Genomic DNA, 21,468 nt, shown 5'->3' on the forward strand with positions numbered 1-21,468 from the left:
CTCAATTACATGGATCCCAGTTCCTTTGTCACTGTTGATATGTTTTACAATATTCATAAGGTGACATGAAACATTGGGAAGTTGAGAGAAACTAACATCAGTACATAAAAAAAAACCATTTGTACAATGATAATTATACTAACTTATCACAGCAGTAGCATCATTTATACGTTGGCTACACATCTGCAGAACTCATGACGTTTCACATGCTGTTCACTTGTCATTTTCTGATCATGCTCTGATTACAATCACATTTTTATTTTGTGATCCACTGAATGTCTTCTGAACTTGTTTCTTCCATAATGACTAACAATATTATGTGGACAGTACATTGTGGTAGTTGGCTGTGGCCGTAAACAAATGAGAACTTAAGACTGCCCAAGGGGAGAAACAGAGTATGGGGCAATAAGCCCCACCTCCCTCTCATAGTGCTGCCATCTTATGTCTGTGTTGTGTGCTTTCTCGAAAGCAGAACTGACATAAAAGTAACAGAGATTGCTGATTCCTTTTGTTGTTATGAGAGTCGCATTTGAATCCCTTTAGGCACCAGTACTAGTCTGTTCACCCATTTTGGGAAAAAAAGGGGCAATCCACAACACAAAGCAAATTGGGGTATACAAAGCATTTGGTAGGGACTATAGTGCAATTGCAGTTGGTAGTGGTAGTTCAGGTTTGACCTCTACCTGTACCTTATGCAACCATAGTTCAAAACATTCCCCACCTAAAACTGCCACGATATAGTGTCTGCGTAATGATTACAATTAATTTATAAAACAATAATGGAAATTACTATGAGAGGGAGGTGGGGCTTATTGCCCGTCACTGTTCCTCTCCCCTTCAGCATTGTGACTTCTCTTTGTTTACAGTTGTGGCCAACTGCCACAATATAATGTCTGCATAATATTGTTACTTATTATGGAAGAAATTCCTGCCTGGAGAAATAAGTAAAGTAAGGGAAAGGCAACTATTCACATACAGCAGATCAATGGATGTAGGACAGTGACACATAACAGCAAACTGTATTCGCACTGGTTTTCGAGCACCAGCTTTTTTTCCAGCTATAAAACACACATTCATACACACAGCTACACGTACCCCAAAATGAGTTTGTGTTTCGGTGACTGGTTGCGTTTGTGAATGTATGTACTACTGCTGGAAAAAAGCTAATGCTCAAAAGCATTCTATTATGTGTTACTTTGCTCCAGTCATCAGTCTGCTAGACGTATGTAAGTAGTTGCATTTCCCTCAGTTCCTGTAAAACTCAGTTAGTATTAACATTATAATTTTCAGTATATACTTTCTTTTAAAAACGTATGTTGTTATCATTAGTTTCATAAGAAAGATAGAGAAAAAGTTTTCTTCCATATGGCTTCTGATTAATAGATATGTGCAAAAAGTAACAGATTCATTATCTAGTAAAATCTGGGAATTTCTGCCGTGACAAAATTCAAGGAAGAGTTAGAGGAAGTTGTGCTATTCAAGCAGCAGGCACAAATGTCATACACAGCCACAGGTTACTTTGTCCTATCTTGCCCTGCTCTTGCTCTTTTAGCTGAAATTTTTGAGAGAGTTCTCTAGTTAATTCTAGAACAATTTCATTTCCTCCAGTCCTTTCTTCCATTTTATCATTAAATAATAATCCCCCAGGTCTCAGCAGTGGTAGAATGTGCCAGCATTTGTTTGTGCTGTCACACGGTCCACTTTTTCTTTTTATTTTTAATTCAGAAAGAGCATGATGTTATAACAATAACTATCTTATGCCACATAATTTGAATAATTGATCTGTAAGCCGATATAGTCTGTTTGTCTCAAATAAAATTTGAATCTTGAGCATTCAAAACAAGAGGATTTTTTTGTAATAGTGGAAGACTGAAATGGAAGTTGAAAGCAAGAGGAAACAGAGGTATTGTGAGGGTAAGGGTGAGACATTTAGAGCTTCCATTAAGCTATAAAGACAATTTATACTTACAAATCTGAAGTATAGAAGTTGTCAAGAAGTCAATGAATTTTTTGGGGGAGGTCACTATGTTTTTGGGAGAATAATGATTGATGATGCTGAAGTGAAAACTGTGTACAAAAGGAAAGAGAGAAAAGTAAAAGCTACATTCAAGAAAGGTAAATACAGTTAACAACAAGGAGAACAAAAATAAAATTATATACAGGATGAAGCAGTGCATTGTAGTTGGCTGACACAGGTATTTATACTTAAGTAAATATTGTCATTAAACATAAACACTGCTGAATATTGCTAAATGGAAAAAAATGTTTTAATACAGATGAATCAAGGCTGGTGTCTTGTACTGTGTCTTATGACTATCTTAAAATTTTGTAACTGTTTTGTAAAACCAAAGTATGTGATTGGGATGAAATTAGTGAGTGTACTTATAGTGACTTGCTTATTCGAAGAATTTCTTATAGATTGCAGCATCAAGATTCCTTTTGTAGTTAGTTTCTGACAACAGGATACCTAAAGAGCGTTCTACAAATGCTGTATGGAATATCACTCATCTCTGTATTCCACTACATATGGTTTGTTCAGTTCCTGCAACCAGCCATAATGTATTCTAAGCAATGCACTGAGGAGTCAGTTATTAATCTGTGTTCCCTTTCCAATTTCCAGCTGTTCTCTGTTTTCCTTTCCTTTCCACATTTTCTTCTCCCTCTCTTGCACTCACAAAAGAAATCTAAGCAACCTGTTAGGCAGTAAACTAAGCGCAATGTCTGCCTTCAGTACATACTGATTGTTGTCAGCTGTTACTGCTGCTTGTGTTATTAAATTATTTCCCATATTTAAAAATTCTGTGTGTTCTGTAAGTGGAAGCACAAAGAAAACTTTACAGTCTTAAATAACCACTTTACATACGTTTTCGCATCTCTGATAGATAAATTGATTTGTTTCCTGATGTTACTTCAGTGGTTTCTTTTTTAAGTAAATGCATTCCAGATTTACAAAATCTTCTTTTCTCAGATCTAAGATCTGCCATTTTCCTTAATGTTGCAGTTTACCTGTCGTGCTGATGCACTGCAGCCGTGTCAGCTTGGTGCAACCGCCAATGTTACACTAGATGGTGCTGGTGTAGGGCAAGATCACAGAGCATGCCCATTACCGCAGTACGTGGTTCTCTCATGTACACTGGGGTATCTTGCAGTTGCTGTTTTCCTGCGGCTTCCAATTCTCGTCAAGGGAATACTTCTTGTTGCTATGGCAACTGTTTATATTCTCCTCATCGAAGTCTCCCATCGCTCGCTATTTGACTGCTATGATGAACGTGTTGGGTATGTTATAATTTGTTGCCCTAAGTATCAGTAACATTTTCCGTTCATTTTGTACGTGCTTCAGGTCATGTACCCCTTGAGCTTTTATTTTAAGTATTGGTTAACAATAGATGAGATTTTATACATATGCAAATTTGTTATATTTAATATGTTTCCAGGGTAGAAGAAAAAGAAAAATGCGAACTTGGGAAAAAGTTGGGGAATTCAACTTGTGCATCATGATGCATTTTGTCTTATTTACAAACCATCTTCAGTGGATGCACTGAAATATTACATGACTTTTTTTTGTTTGCACATACAGGTTATCATTCGCACATATAAGTTATAGATTTAAAACAGTTCATTGAAGTTTTTTATAATAAAATGAAAAACTACTTACAGATCAGCAACTATTTAATTTTTTGTAAGACAAATAGCTTTCTCCCATGTGGCAAACTGGTTGAAGACTCGCAATTTCCCTGAAGGTTGCTATTTTTTAAATATAGCACTGTAACTGCCTTTTCTGTGTCTGTAATGTCATTTGTTTCTATGTGTTGCCAACTTTCTCCGCATTTGCTTTCAGTTGTTTTTGTTTGACTGTATGTGTGTTGATGTAAGTGGTAAGTGTTCTGTGTGTGTGTGTGTGTGTGTGTGTGTGTGTGTGTGTGTGTGTGTGTGTTTATTTTATAATCTATTTTTCAATTATTATTATTTTCCTTTACATTCTTGCTGTTCTGGTACTGCGAACGGCTGAAAGCAAGGGGAAACTACAGCCGTAATTTTTCCCGAGAGCATGCAGCTTTACTGTATGATTAAATGATGATGGCGCCCTCTTGGGTAAAATATTCCGGAGGTAAAATAGTCCCCCATTCAGATCTCCGGGTGGGGACTACTCAGGAGGACATTGTTATCAGGAGAAAGAAAACTGGCGTTCTACGGATCAGAGCGTGGAATGTCAGATCCCTTAATCGGCCAGGTAGGTTAGAAAACTTAAAAAGGGAAATGGATAGGTTAAAGTTAGATATAGTGGGAATTAGTGAAGTTCGGTGGCAGGAGGAACAAGACTTTTGGTCAGGTGATTACAGGGTTATAAATACAAAATCAAATAGGGGTAATGCAGGAGTAGGTTTAATAATGAATAAAAAAATAGGAGTACGGGTAAGCTACTACAAACAGCATATTGAACGCATTATATTGGCCAAGATAGACACGAAGCCCACGTCTACTACAGTAGTACAAGTTTATATGCCAACTAGCTCTGCAGATGACGAAAAAATTGATGAAATGTATGAGGAGATAAAAGATATTATTTAAATAGTGAAGGGAGACGAAAATTTAATCGTCATGGGTGACTGGAATTCAAGTGTAGGAAAAGGGAGAGAAGGAAACGTAGAAGGTGAATATGGATTGGGGCTAAGAAATGAAAGAGGAAGCCGTCTGGTAGAATTTTGCGTAGAGCATAACTTAATCATAGCTAACACTTGGTTTAAGAATCATGAAAGAAGGTTGTACACATGGAAGAAACTTGGAGATACTAAAAGGTATCAGATAGATTATATAATGGTAAGACAGAGAGTTAGGAACCAGGTTTTAAATTGTAAGACATTTCCAGGGGCAGATGTGGACTCTGACCACAATCTATTGGTTATGAACTGTAGATTAAAAGTGAAGAAACTGCAAAAAGGTGGGAATTTAAGGAGATGGGACCTGGATAAACAGAAAGAACCAGAGGTTTTACAGAGTTTCAGGGAGAGCATAAGGGAACAACTGACAGGAATGGGGAAAAGAAATACAGTAGAAAAAGAATGGGTAACTTTGAGGATGAAATAGTGAAGGCAGCAGAGGATCAAATAGGTAAAAAGAAGAGGGCTAGTAGAAACCCTTGGGTAACAGAAGAAATATTGAATTTAATTGATGAAAGGAGAAAATATAAAAATGCAGTAAATGAAGCAGGCAAAAAGGAATACAAACGTCTCAAAAATGAGATCGACAGGAAGTGCAAAATGGCTAAGCAGGGATGGCTAGAGGACAAATGTAAGGATGTAGAGGCTTATCTCACTAGGGGTAAGATATATACTGCGTATAGGAAAATTAAAGAGACCTTTGGAGAAAGGAGAACCACTTGCATGAATATCAAGAGCTTTGATGGAAACCCAGTTCTAAGCAAAGAAGGGAAAGCAGAAAGATGGAACAAGTATATAGAGGGTCTATACAAGGGCGATGTACTTGACGACAATATTATGGAAATGGAAGAAGATGTAGATGAAGATGAAATGGGAGATATGATACTGCATGAAGAGTTTGACAGAGCACTGAAAGACCTGAGTTGAAACAAGGCCCCCGGAGCAGACAACATTCCATTAGAACTACTGACAGCCTTGGGAGAGCCAGTCCTGACAAAACTCAACCACCTGGTGAGCAAGATGTATGAGACAGTCGAAATACCCTCAGACTTCAAGAAGAATATAATAATTCCAATCCCAAAGAAAGCAGGTGTTGACAGACGTGAAAATTACCGAACTATCAGTTTAATAAGTCACAGCTGCAAAATAATAATGCGAATTCTTTAAAGACGAATGGAAAAACTAGTAGAAGCCGACCTAGGGGAAGATCAGTTTGGATTCCGTAGAAATGTTGGAACACGTGAGGCAATTACTGACCCTACGACTTATCTTAGAAAAAAGATTAAGGAAAGGCAAACCTACGTTTCTAGCATTTGTTGACTTAGAGAAAGCTTTTGACGATGTTGATTGGAATACTCTCTTTCAGATTCTGCAGGTGGGAGCGAAAGGCTATTTACAATTTGTACAGAAACCAGATGGCAGTTGTAAGAGTCGAGGAACATGAAAGGGAAGCAGTGGTTGGGAAGGGAATGAGACAGGGTTGTAGCCTCCCCCCGATGTTATTCAATTTGTATATTGAGCAAGCAGTAAGGGAAACAAAAGAAAAATTCGAAGTAGGTATTAAAATCCATGGAGAAGAAATAAAAACTTTGAGGTTCGCCGATGACATTGTAATTGTGTCAGAGACAGCAAAGGACTTGGAAGAGCAGTTGAATGGAATGGACAGTGTCTTAAAAAGAGGGTATAAGATGAACATCAACAAAAGCAAAACGAGGATAATGGAATGTAGTCGAATTAAGTCAGGTGATGCTTGAGGGTATTAGATTAGGAAATGAGACACTTAAAGTAGTGAAGGAGTTTTGCTATTTGGGGAGCAAAATAACTGATGATGGTCGAAGTAGAGACGATATGAAACATAGATTGGCAATGGCAAGGAAAGCGTTTCTGAAGAAGAGAAATTTGTTAACATCGAGTATAGATTTAAGTGTCAGGAAGTCGTTTCTGAAAGTATTTGTATGGAGTGTAGCCGTGTATGGAAGTGAAACATGGACGATAACTAGTTTGGACAAGAGGAGAATAGAAGCTTTCGAAATGTGGTGCTACAGAAGAATGCTGAAGATAAGGTGGGTAGATCACGTAACTAATGAGGAGGTATTGAATAGGATTGGGGAGAAGAGAAGTTTGTGGCACAACTTGACTAGAAGAAGGGATCGGTTGGTAGGACTTGTTCTGAGGCATCAAGGGATCACCAGTTTAGTATTGGAGGGCAGCGTGGAGGGTAAAAATCGTAGAGGGAGACCAAGAGATGAATACACTAAGCAGATTCAGAAGGATGTAGGCTGCAGTAGGTACTGGGAGACGAAGAAGCTTGCACAGGATAGAGTAGCATGGAGAGCTGCATCAAACCAGTCTCATGACTGAAGACCACAACAACAACAACAACAACATTCTTAGGAGAGAAATAGGATTTGTTCTCATCTATTTGGAATTTCTATCTATTGTATGATCAATCAGTGTAAACAGTGAGTGGTTAAGGCATTTTCATGTAGTCATTTAGTAGTAGTGTAATAGTAGTTGTATCAAATGGAAAAAATCATGTAATATTTCCGGACACCCACTGAAGATTCCTTGTAAATAAGGCAAAATATGTCTGGGTGCACAAGTTAAATAAAAAGAAAGTAAAGTGGAGCATGCTGTTTTTCTTTTAAAGTGCTTTAATTTATATACAGCTGCTGTGAAAACTTGTCTTTAAAACTTCTTGCATGAGGTTGCTTCTTGGAGTGCATCCATTCTAAGATTCAGATATTACACCAAGTGCCTTCAACGTAACGTTAGCGACAGCCCCGGACGGTGCACAAGTCCCGCCCAATCACCCCCCTCCACACCAATCCATATCCTAAACTCCGCCCATGATCTGCCGCATGTTCCAACATCAAAGTTGTTCGTATCACAGATATGCCAGTCATAACAAGGGAGGAAATCAGTAATTAGTACGAAATACAGTTTTTCCGGTACCATTGTGAAAAGAATTAGAAATGTGTTCATTGAATATGCAAGCTGAAAAATCATCAATAAGAATGAAAAATAAAAATGGTATGCACACTGTCCTTTTTATTTCATGAGCTTTCATCTGCACTATATAAAAGAATCTGATATTTGTTAACTGCAGTGTGTGCAAATATCCGTCACCTCGCGTAGTGTAAGAAATTCTGTTGGGAAATATTAATTGGTAGTATCGCCAAGGATGCTGTCCATTATCTCGATTGTCTAAAGTCAATGTTGTGCATAAACAAGGCAAAGTCGATGTCTTGGTTTGTTTCTGATTACCTCATTAAGACTAAAGAATATAAGAGTGGGATAATGTAGAAATGCCTAATGCAAGCAGTCAGATATTTATACAGTGACATTCTACATTAATATTTGCCTGTGTAATGGGTGAATTTTTTCTTGCGAAATCTTATGACTGCTTGCTTATAGCAAACACGAGATTACTTTGAGTTCTTCTTCAGTGTTTGAGAGCTTTAGAGCAGCCTATTGTTAAACATATGTACATAATTTCGTCAGTGTCATTCCAACACATCTTATCGTACTTTAATGTCTGTTAGGTATCAGTTTTGACAACAGTTGGCCACAACAGTCAAGATTAGGTACCTTGTGTATGATAACTTTATTTAGAGTGCTTATCTATGTTTCATTTTGACAGTATTACACAAACTACTAAGAAGTACTAACTACACAACACTACTAGTATGAACAACTGAGGTAAAATAAGAAACGACGAACAAAAACACGACAGCGACGAGGACTACCAAAGATCATATTGATGCGCTCTTGGTTGGTCTGGCGGGGGGTAGGTGTGGAGGGGGGTAAATGGGTGGGGCTTGTGCAAATGTCCAGGGCTGTCGCTAACGTTTCCTGTGCCTTCACTTGTTTTTGTAATTGCAGATATACCAAAGTCAAAAGAGTTTTGAAGACAACAATGTAGGTGAAAGGCTGGTAAGATAGTGGTTTGGGATTTCAGGAAAGACACATCTCTGACAATGCAACAAATTTGCTCATATCCAATCTCACAAAGTATGGGTATCAATGATGACTATGTGAGAGTGTATGTTAAAACCATACATCAAGTGATGAAAGACAAAATGCTCCAGAAAGAGTGTTTGTGCTTTGTAACATTACTATTTTTATAGTCATCTTATAACAACTTGCTACCAATTTTCTCTCTTCAGCAAACTACTTCACATTATTCAGTTCATTTTTGATCGTTGTTCCTCCAGATATTGTATCACCTCTTTTCTTGCTGCTGTGCACATATACATTAACACATCACAAACTTCAGTGAGGTTTGAAAGTCAACAAAGAAAGTTAAAATCGAAAGTGCAGACAGCAGAGGGGTCACTTAAGATAGAGAATTAGCTCAGCTAGACAAGGCTGTGAAAATATGCAATTGTGGCCATATTCAAGGCACAATCTCCACAATATGGAAATTTGAGATTGCTGTTATTGAATAAGCGCGCACAGTATGAACCATTACACCACTTTGATAATGAAAAAGATCAACCCATTCACCCCTCATTTTCTAATAAGGTTGATAAATATAAAAGAATCTCTTGCAGTGAGAGCTTTGCAGTGTGAATGCTAAGAATACTTTAATTTCCAAAATGTAGTATGGAATAATATTTTACTTTTTAGAATGGCACAGTGAGGAACAATGAAACTAAGAAACATGTTCTTTTCCTTAAATAGAATAATAATACAAAGTGGTTTGTGGTTTTACTATGGATGTTAATTTGTTTATCAGAGCAAATACATAGCCTATGCTAATCATTTATATGACTTTATTGTTTAACAGGTCAGTTGTCCCACAGCACGCTCTTGCTGTTGTCTACATTCTAATGTTCTTATTAGCAGTTATAATTCATGGTCGACAAGTAGAATGGACGGCTCGACTTGATTTCCTGTGGCAGATACAGGTTTGTACTTAATTTATCTTTTTAAATTTCAGTAATAGCTGCATGTGTGGTGCATATCCAGTGGCAGCATCCTGTAAATTCTCCTATATGTTCATCTGATCAAAATCCAAAGCTGATAAATATAGATCCTAAAAATTTCAAGTTTGATTCCTACTGTAGGAAACTGGTAGTGACTGTGAGGTGACAGTGATTTAAGGCACTGCACCCTTAGACAGAATGACTGCAGTTCAAATGTACATGAAGGCTTTGAACTGAGTTTTTCATAGTTTCCCAAAGTCATTTAAGGCAAATGCTGGGATGGTCCCACTGAAGAGCCTACCCTCCACTGTCTACCTCCAATCTGAGCTAATACACACAAAAATGACCCTCTCCAGAATGAGACTTAAGTGTGTAATGTTTCTTGCTTTTGTCTTTGGGCATAATTTCATTTCAACAAACATTTTAGTTCTATACACAACAGTTAATGTTACTCAATGAACAAGGGGTAGTGCTAATAAAGACCACCTTTTTGTTATATGACTAGTTTTGTCTTAAAAAAAACCTTTTTCAAGTATTTACCCACAGCGAGATACCATGGAATTGAAAATGGCAGCAAACACGCAGGATGTGGTACCATCAGAGGTCATTTACAAATTGTGGTGGCAATTTTAGTGTTCATAAACCATTCCAAATGTAACACTTCTTTGACTTTGCTGGCATTTTCATGTTTATGGCACCTTGCTTTTGGTATTAAAAATATGAAGCTATCACTAACTAGAACATTGGTCCAGTGCTGCAGTGCTTCACTAGGCATGGTCTTGTTGATGTACACACTAAAACAGCCATTTTTGATCAAAAATAGTTGTCTAACTAAGAAGAGGTCTTCATTAATACAAGGTGCATCTGAAAAGTCTGGTGAATGATCCCATAAATTAAAAACTGCAATGGTTAGGATGAGACACTGATGCATACACATTGAGAGAGATGTCAAATCGCAGAAGTGACCAGTGGTGCATGCAGCAGTGAAGCTAACAGAGTCAGTGTGAGATCTCATGTCATTGCAAAATGGAGCACAATATGAAGCAGTGTGTTAACATGAAGTTTTGCTTCAAATTAGGGTAAACAACAACAGAGACTCGTGGAATGTTAGTGCCATGTACAATGTTGAAGAAGTGTGTAAAAGGATGTGTTTGAGTGGTTTAAACATTTTAGAGATGGAAAGAAAGGTTTTGAGACTGAGATGCATTCAGGTTGACCATCAACAAGCACACTCCAAGACAACATAGAACGATTGTGATGTATACTCATGGGTGATTGTTGGCAGTCTTTGTGAATGAGAGCAGAAGAACTGAACGTAAGTACAGTCAGTGTAAGCACTATTGTTCACAAACATTTGAAAATGTGAAGATCTGTGCCCAATTTCTTACACAAAGCCTGATAGACAAGCAGAAGCAAACTCGGATGGAAATGTTTGGAGACCTCAACAACACATCTGCCCACAATCCACATTATGGGAGATGAGTCCTGGTGCTACCAGTATGATAAGGAAACCAAACAGCAGTCAGCAACAAGGTGCCCTTTCGCTTCCCCACCTTCCAAGAAGAAAAATCTGGTGACAAAATCTACAATTAAAATAATCATGGTTGTCTTTTCCAACACTGATTCATGATGAATTTCTGCCCAAGGATCAAAATGTCAATGTGGAAGTGTTACAGGGGAGTTTCGAATCAACTGCTGCAATACATTGGCAGGTACTGCCAGAACTGTACCAGAGTGAACAGTGGACTTTCCTGCAAGACAATGTCTATCCACACACTGCTCGACTTTCTTGCTCAGTGCAAGGTGACTGACTGTTTAACGCCTCCCTTTTTAATGGTTTGTACATTTGGTGTTTAGCATCTTGCTGAAATCATAAATATGTCATATTAATAATCAATGTTTTGATGTGAGCTGATTATTGGTACTAGTTCATTTTACCAGATGATTTCAGACATTGCCCATCATTAATGGTATCTGTGTTACTAAAGACGTGCATTTCTTTTAATACATCAATTATATTATATATAGTATTGTCTTATGCATATGTGATTATTCGTATCATTTTAATGTGACCTGCCATATGAGTAATGCATTTTAGCATTTGTCAGTAATGATATTTCGTAACAATCATGTAATAATAAGATTATATATTTTATATGTACATAAATGTAATCAGCATACTGTATTTTCTACAAAAATATGGACATTTGTCATTGGCAATTGTTGTACATTCAAATATTATTTTTTGTTATATATATAATAAAATATATATATAATAGAGGGAAACATTCCACGTGGGAAAAATATATCTAAAAACACAGATGATGTGACTTACCGAACGAAAGTGCTGGCAGGTCGATAGACACACAAACAAACACAAACATACACACGAAATTCAAGCTTTCGCAACAAACTGTTGCCTCATCAGGAAAGAGGGAAGGAGAGGGAAAGACGAAAGGATGTGGGTTTTAAGGGAGAGGGTAAGGAGTCATTCCAATCCCGGGAGCGGAAAGACTTACCTTAGGGGGAAAAAAGGACAGGTACACACACACACACACACACACACACACACACACACACACACACACACATCCATCCGCACATACACAGACACAAGCAGACATTTGTAAAGGCAAAGAGTTTGGGCAGCTCTGGACGAAACGTTAGGAGCTGAAGAGTTTCATGGACCATGACCGTACATCCCGGAAGGTTTACCAGAAGATATGAGATTGTCTTTAATTTGTAGTATTAGGTTGCTAGAGTTCTTTACCATGAACTGATTATCATATATGTAGTTCTGAGTCACAATATAATAGGATTTTTTGCAAAGAGAGATGCGAGACTGCCAATGTAATTAGCTATTGGTCTGATAGGAGTGTTTTCTTTATGGGCTTTTGACCGGGCCATGATTCGGATGGAGATGGGTTCATGCCTTTTCTGTTTTCTTGAGTAAAAAAAATCAGTTTTACTCAGGACTTTTTTATTGTGGCTTGGATTTGATTAGTTGAGTCTTTTTGTATGGCAGTAATGTTGTTTTTACTAAAAACTTCTAAGGTCTTATTTATGTAATCTGTTTGGGACATGATCACTACTATATTCTCTTTGTCTGCTTTGAGTGCGATAGCATAGTTTGTTTCTATATTTTCACAAATTGTATCACTATTTTCATCTTCTTTTTCAAACAAATTATTATTTTTACTGTTATAATTGTGTTTGATAAATATTGGTACTAAGAAGACCAGTTGGGTGGCCTAGAAAGAGATGGACAGACAAGGTTAAGGAAGATCTCAAGAGGAGAGGAATAACATGGGATGTAGTGGAGAGGGAAAAACTATACCAGGACAGAAGCCAATGGAGGCATATTGTTCATGAAGTTCCAACCTGGCTTGCTGGAAGGAAATCCTGATGATGATGAAATATTTTGGATATTTTTCTAGCAAAGTAGTTTCACTCAGCAATAGAAGTTGTAGCTGTATAAATTGCTATTTTTACATGTGCAATAATGCTTCCTGTATTAGTATGAGTTGGTTTATTTGGCAACTTATACACCAGGCCTTTCTATAATAAATCTACTTCCTCATTATTAAATTTTATTTCTGTTACTTAAACCTCTATTGAAAAATTTTAAGTTTTGTGCCACATTCTACTCCTTTACTATTGTAATTATATTTTGGATTAATGTATTTAGTTTTTTAATTACGCCAAAGTTTAATGTTTCAATGTCCATTTCTGTCTTCCTCATTAACTGATTTCATAATTGTGCCCAACATAGGATTTTGCAATAGTTTTCCTATTTCTAGTTGTGCTAAATATAATTTTAAATACATGTGACACTGTTGGAATAGGAGAAAGCAATTGTATGCAGATAATCAAATGTCAAATTCTAAATATTTTAGAAACTTTCTACAAAACTTTTTAAAAATTTCAAAAATTATCTATGTACCATCCAATCACATTTAACATCAGAAATATTTTTAAAAAGTGATGACTGGATTCCAGTAACTTAACTACCATCTTCAGATCACAGAAAGATAAACCAAAAGAAAAACTGTCGTAAGTAATAAAGTTGTGTAAAAATTGCCACTGATTTACTTTTAAAAAATTTACAGAGACTTAACATACCACATTTTGTTTTATAAATGCACTTGCAGTGTACAACACCATTGCATTCTCTGTAAAATTCTTATTTTAAAACAAAGATAAAGGAAAATATATTTATACATTAGCAAACAAATAAGAACAAGAAATAATTATTTGAAGAAAGACTAGTTCAATGAGCATACCATGCTATCAGTGACAGCAGTGGAAACAAAAAGCTTGTATAACACAGTAAAAATTCTGAATACATTGAAATGTCCATATACTTATTATCATTACAGGCAATAACTGCTAGCAGAGATTTGCCTTTGAATAGAAAGAAGCATGTCACAAATGTTTACTTTTAGTTAACAGTGCATAGAAGTAACATGGTTATTCAAAACAGAAAAACATTCATGGTGAAACATATCATGTAAGTTGTATTTGAAGCCAAAAGTATAAAATTTGTCCAAACAGTAAAGATATATGTGCACTGGATGACACATGACTTCCTCCCACCCCCATGTACCCACAGTTACAGCAAAATTGACCACTATATTTATTTCTGTAAGTACAACAAACATATACCCCAACATATGAGCTAATGGAACTACTGAAAATATTGAACATAATTTGCGTTACATGTGGGAAAATGTGCACAGTCAAAATAGGATGTCTTCTTACTTTATTAAAATTAACATCCCCTCATAAGTATTTTTAGTTCAAAAACAAACTATGTATATGTAGAACACAGTATAGCACAGTAAAGTTGCCTTGCTGGTACACTAGTGAATATTTTTCTTCACCATATTGAGAACAATACATTTTTCTTAAAACTATCAAAAATGGACTAATATAATTCAGAACTATCACAGATATGTAGATGATACATTGCTTTTATTGGAAGGAGTAGGAAACAAAATAGAAATCTTGCATTCACAGTGGAATAGTGTTCATAAAAATACAATGTTTAAAATCTTAAATGAACAGGATAAACTTTCTGGCTCTTGAGATTGCAAGAATCTACCAAATACAGACAACCACAGACTACTTTATAAACAACAGCTCTTATCATCCAAAAACACACAAAAAGCATATTGTCGAACATGGATAGAGAGACTAATAAAATATCCATTGACTAAAGAAAAGTATCATCTAAATTAAAAGTACTAAGAAGAATGGCAAAAAAATTATTTGTATAGCCAGCCATAGTTGACAAAATTTATACCAGGGAATTTCTCACAAATAAAAATAAAATAAAATAAAAGATAACATTACCTTAACAAAGAGAAATTCTATCAGAAGCACACAGTTCACTATCATACCATACTTGGAGAAAATCCCAGATAAAATTAGACTTGTGCTTTAGAAAGCCAACCTAAAAATAGGCTTCAGAAAACACAACACAATGTGATCACAAATTTGTCATAACATGGAAAAATCCCGTTAATTTACACATGCAGGTGTTTAGTGTGTTGTTGCAGCTGCCAGATTTAATTATGCATCAATGAATGACACTGTATGCAACAGCAGCAGCAGTGGCAGTTTATTCTTTGACTTTTTGCATTACATACTTCTTGCATTGTAATATGTACATGGTTAGTGTTTCCCCATTATGAGATAATGATTAACATTCAGGGACATTTTAAGTTTCATGTATTGTGTGGAGCTGTTAAGTGTTTGAGTGAGCGTGTTTGTTCTGATAAATAAAGTTTCTACATTTCATGGATCTCAAGAGTAATATTTCAAGCAATACCACCTAGCTTAACAAATACACACTTAACAAAAGTTGGACAGCCCTAATTCTAGCTACGCGTGACAAGTGGTGTCCCCAATGTACTTTTAAGCTGACATGAACTTAGCTGCAACCTGCTGGATCACTGCTTTGATGTGGAAGTACAGGACACCATAACTGCCCCACTAGTGGCAAATTCTTATGACAAGCTCAAGACAGAATTGATCTGTCGCAGCCTCCAAAGAAGAAAGAATTCATAAAGTGCTGACACAAGAGGACATTGGAGACTGCAAGCCCTCACTGTACCTTTGGCACTTAGTAAGCAAGTTGGATACTGGTACTGTTCCAGATAATTTGCTGCACACCATGTAGAACTGCTGCTTACCACAACAAGTCAAGTTAGTTGTAGTGCCCCAACAGAAATACCATTAGACGCTGTTGCAGAGCTTGTGGACAGATTCAAGAAGCCATTGCTCCCACTCAGTTTTTCACAGTAACAGAGCCGTGCAGCAGTACAACGGAGACAGCAGCCTGTGGGTGTGCTGATTATGACTCTCTGGTGCCAAGGTTGATTTATTGTGTACACAAATTGGCAAGCTGTTGTCTCAAAGCAGCACTAGCAGTGATAGGTGGTAATACCACAGATCATGAAGGAGCTGTTCATTGACTAATGCTACACTTGCTAATGAAGAGTGAAAGGCACAGCTGACTGCCTGTGAACATCATGGCACCTGTTTATCAGTGATAGGCAGTCAGGCCAAAAATATTTGATGGACATTGGTTCTGATTTATGTATGTTGCCACAAACTTCACTGGATCACTGTAGACCACTGACAGTTTACTGTTTGTCAGCAGCAAACAACTTTTCCCTATGGAAGCCAACAAATGGAACTGGGTTTAGGACTGTGTTGCCCCTTCATCTGGGACTTTAATGTTGGTGACATCTTGGAAGCAAAACTAGTTGCTGATCTTCTGGCTTATTGCCATCTGCTGCTGTACGTGGTGAACACTCAGCTTATTGACAGTGTTACCAGCCTGACTGCTACAGGATTTTGCCACAGTGCAGCAGTGCACAACACCAAGCTAACACAACCAAGGGATCATACATACGCCTCTCCGTTATGCAATTTCCAGCTTTGACTAGACCTCCAGGTGCTCCTAAACAAGTGTTACATAATATGGTGCACCATATTAAAGTTACTGATGGCCCACAGGTATCCTGCAGACCTAGCCCTTTGGCACCTTATCGCCTGGCTATCGCTAGAGCTGAGTTTGACATAGTGTTCAAAGAAGGCATTATTTGACTATCAAATGGCACATCATCATTTCCTCTACATTTAATACCTAAGAAGCGTGGAGATTATTGCACGTTTAATGCTGTAACGGTGCCAGATTGCTACCCAGTACCATTGTTGTGGGACTATAATTATGCCTTGCATATTGCAGCCATATTCAGTGCCTTTGATTGTGCCAAAGCCTACACCCATATCCTTTTAGCAGAGGAAGAAATACAAAAAGAAAGGGATTATCACTCCCTTTGGTTATTTGAGAGTGTGTACATGACATTTGGTTTACGGAATGCTGCTCAGGCAGGGCAGCGATTTATTGATTCAGTTCTGTATGAGCTGCCATTTTGGTTTTGCATACATCGATGATATTCGTACCTTTTTGGCCATCAAGGAGCAACACGAACAACATGTTATTGAAGTGTTAATGCACTTACAGCAGTAGGGTGTGCTCTTTAACATTGCTAAATTTGTGTTCAGGCAATCTGAAATTACTTTCCTTGGCTATCAGATATCTTCTGTGGGTTCCTACCATTATCAGAAAAGTTGAATACCAGACTGAACTCTGTTAAAGAATTATGCTGGTTCCTGCAAATGTTGAATTTCTATTGCCACCATCTACCATGTTCAGCAGAACTACAGGATCCATTAGCTGCAGCTCTTGCTTGCCTGAAGGTTAGAGGCAATGCTCCAGTTCAGTGAATTGATGTGACTTGCTTTGCTTTTTGATTCTACAAAACAGAGTATGGCAAATGCTGCACTTCTCGCATGCACCAAGTTCAATCCATCCTTACCTTTAGTGGTGGACCCAAGTCAGACAGCTATTGGCACGGTGTTGCAACAGTTGTCAGATGGCTCGTGGTAAACGCTTGCTTACTATTCACATGAACTGTCACCATCGCAGCAGAACTGGAGTACCTGTGACCACAAACCTCTGGCCATGTATGAAGGTGTTAAGTACTTTTGGCCTTAGATAGAAGCATGGGAATTTACCATCTACACAGATGATAAGCCATGGACTTACACCTTTAAGCAGAGCAGCGACAGCAAGTCACCTTGTCTGTATAACCACCTAGAGTTTATAGCTCATTTTAGCACTGGCATCGAGCACATTTGGCAATGTAGTTGCTGATAGCCTCTCATGTGTCAATAGTGTTTTAAGTCCTATAGATTTTACAGAACTCACCCAGGCACAAGGTTACCAGGAGCTCCAGAGTATCCTAAAAAATGCTGTATTTGCATTAAAGTTCAAGCTCATCAGTGTTCCTGGTGAACATGTCAAGATGTTTTGTGATATCTCTCAGGGAATATCTCACCCTTTGCTTCCAGCTGCATTTTATAGACAAGCCTTTGACAGCCTACACATCTTGTGTCCACCTGGGATCTGTCAAACATTTACCTGCTGTTGAAGCATTTTGTGTGGCGCTGTATGCAATAAAGCATTTTGTAAGTTAAGAAACTCACGTATGTAATGTGAATTAATGGTGTGGAAATCTGACTTATATGTAGTGTTTTGCAAATGTAATGTTAAATGTGGATATAATTATGTAATACACAATTGTACTGTTTTATGAAATTGCTCGTAAGTTTCATATGGGGAGTTCTAACTCCTGTCTTGAATCACATATGCGGAAGTCTTAAAGTAATGTTGAAGTTATAATACATAAGATATGGCTTAAATTAAATATCAAGAATCTCATTTCTTTTATTCATTTGTATAGGCCAATGAAGAGAAGAGGGAAATGGATGCCTTACAACACAGCAACAAAAGAATATTGTTCAACCTCTTGCCAGCTCATGTTGCCACACACTTCCTTGATAACCAGTTCCGCAGCAACATGGTGACTATAAAGATTCATATTTTATTGTTTAATAATCAGCACTGACTTAATCTCTGTGTGTTTCATTTGCAACTTCATCAAACAGCAGGAAAAACCATGATGGCGTGTCAATATTTCATCTACAGATTATCTTCTATAAACATGCCTGTCCGAAGGAATATTGCATCATACTTATTAATAACACAGGCACTGCACTACTGTATCTATCTGCTGGTACCAAGGCAGCCCCCTGAAATGGAATTGCATAATGTGAATAAGTGCAGGTTGTGATGCATAACTGATGACACATGGAAGTTCAGATGTGGTGATGAGTCCTGCACAGGTAGCCAAAGCAGTTTAGGCAACCACTCACATAAAGTGGGAGATCCTGGTTTGATTCCTGGTCTGGCAAACATTTTCATTATCATTCCATTATACAGCTGATGTTTGTCTGTATTCTCTAATGCGAATATATTTAATGTAACTAATGGTATGAGTTGTTCAGGTACCTCTCTTGCACGGCTAATGATCTAGACAAACATATGTTAGGAAGAGTACTCGAATTTTCTTCTCACAAGTAAACATAACCAATGTGTTGCTTGAGGCTTTCCCGAAAGACATGTTGTATATATGGTTCTTGGGCAAGACGTCGGATGTCATAGTGAAAACTCCACAATATTTCACCACCGCAACTGGCCGACATCTTCAGGTGCGACGAACACACTGCTAAGTCGTGACTAGAGCCCACTATTTATGCCAGTCTTAGGCAGGAAGTGTGCACGCATGGAGGCGCCAAATTCGATGGCCAATAGCGACGATATCAACCGATGGCTGGAAAGAGAGGACCGGCATCAGCCGGATGAAGAACCAAAGACTTCGGCGCACGTGTGGAGGCTGCCACTGCTGCTCTGTGCTGCCATCGGCTGCCCCAGTGACCTCTGTCAGGAGCCGCAAGTAAAAATACGCGTCCGTGTAGGTGCGTGACTATCCTCCCGTTGTCAACAGAATATTTATGTTGCTGGCGAATCGTCATCTGTCGTATGACCAATAGTACTCCTCTCTGCTCGATGCGACTTCAGTATGGCCACTACTGGATCCCAAGCTGTACTGAGCTGAAAGCCCATGTGTCTGTTTACAAGATTTGTCATGCTACATATTTCCAATGCTTCCTTAATAACACTGTCGCAGTATGGACTCATCAACGCGAGAATTTTGGTGTGTTGATAATTCATAGAATGGCCTGTACTGAGACAATGCTCGGCTACTGCAGACTTCTCTGGTTGCTCCATACGAGTGTAGCATCAGTGTTCAGTACATCTCTCTTCTATAGTGCAACAAATTTGTCTGATGTACGACATGCTGCAGCTACAAGGAATCTCGTAAACACCGGGTCTTCTTAGGCCAAGGCTGTCCTTAGATGAGCCCAAGAGAGCTCTGAGTTTTGCCGGTGGACGAAAGACACATTTAACTTTATGCCTCTTTGTGGAGTTTTCACTGTGTCATCTGACATCTCGCCTGAGAACCATATATAAAACATAACCCACTTTACATCATATTTTAAGGATAAGAAAACACACTAGCAAGATGCTTGCACTAAGATTTGGATCATAATTCAGATAGCACACAGTTAAGACTTTCTGAAAAGACAGCTTTTGAACTTTTGCATGTACCAGTTGTATCTCACTTGCTCCACCACACTGCAGATGCCTAATGCCCAAGCATGAAGTTTTGTACAGCAGAGTGACAACCAGAGCTCTCCTATTTGGGGATGTTGAAGGCAGAGAAGAGGGGGGAGGTGGGCAACTTTGTGAAATATGCTTTGATATCTTGTTGGAGAAAATAAATTACCATGCAAAAATAGTAATAATATGAGTATGTAATATGTCACTCCCCTCCCCCACCGCCCTGCATGCACGTGCGCGCGCGCGCCCACACACACACACACACACACACACACACACACACACACACACACACACACACACAATCCCCCCCAGGGGATCCACAACTCTTTTGTGGATACGTGCGTAGCGAGCACGGGACCCCGAGCTGATGTGGCCTTCCTTCCTTTCCGGGCTGCATACCTTCCCTTTCCGCATCCTTCCCCATCCATCTTCGCCCCCCCCCCCCTCACCTCTGGCTCCTTCCTTCCTTTTCTCCCCCTCTGGGGGAATGGTTTGTGCCTACGTCCGGAGACGGACGCTTGTAAATGTACCACATTCTTCGCCTTCCTTACTTGTAAGTCTTCGTGCTTCCTTTGTCCTTCTCTTTTCCTTACCTCTTCTCTCTACCCTTTTCTCCGCTGCGGCGTTTGAGACCTCTTCTTTCCTTTCCCTTTCCCTTTCTCTTTCTTCCTCCCTGTGCGTGTCTGAAGGCCGACCCACGCACTTCCATGCGTAGCCGGTGACGGGGTAACGCGTAATTCCCCGCCCCGGGTAGACAGGTAGGGCACGTACGTACCCCCTGGTAACGGCCAGGCCCAGGGAGGGGTGATTACCCGAGCTGATACCTTCCGAAAGTGCTGATTGGTCCCTCCGTCCGTTTGTCGGGAGGTGTGACCTGAGGTGTGAACAATCACCTAAGGCGGGAGTGCCCTCAGAGAGGGCCCCCACAAGGGAGGAGCGCGCCATCGGAGACGCCGGTAATCATGGGGGATTCTTCCGCAATGGTTTCCTCATCTTCCACTATGTCTGCTCACAAACGTAAGTTCACTGAGTCTCAACCACAGTCAGTTCTTCCATCGTTGCCACAGTTCCTTGTTGTTTCTCGGTCTGACGAAGGTCACGACTTCTCCACAGTCAACCCCTTCATTATTCAGAAAGGTGTCGACGCAATTGCAGGTCCCGTAAAGTCTTGTTCCAGATTACGGAATGGCACCCTGTTGTTAGAAACACACAGTGCCCTCCAGGCACAAAAATTGCTGCGTACCTCACTACTACACACTTTCCCTGTCCGGGTGGA

General features: G+C 38.7%; 1 protein-coding gene across 1 annotated transcript in view; it reads left to right on the forward strand.

The window, feature by feature from the left end:
• Positions 1-21,468, forward strand: part of LOC126252611 (Ca(2+)/calmodulin-responsive adenylate cyclase) — a 370,372-nt gene that overhangs the window by 223,600 nt on the left and 125,304 nt on the right. The window contains exons 15-17 of the mRNA XM_049953514.1: positions 3,002-3,276; positions 9,451-9,571; positions 18,409-18,528. Of these exons, the coding sequence (XP_049809471.1) occupies positions 3,002-3,276; positions 9,451-9,571; positions 18,409-18,528 (516 nt within the window). The remainder of the gene's footprint in view (positions 1-3,001; positions 3,277-9,450; positions 9,572-18,408; positions 18,529-21,468) is intronic.

The sequence above is a fragment of the Schistocerca nitens genome, chromosome 4 (assembly GCF_023898315.1).
Source record: "Schistocerca nitens isolate TAMUIC-IGC-003100 chromosome 4, iqSchNite1.1, whole genome shotgun sequence".
Lineage (NCBI taxonomy): Eukaryota > Metazoa > Arthropoda > Insecta > Orthoptera > Acrididae > Schistocerca > Schistocerca nitens.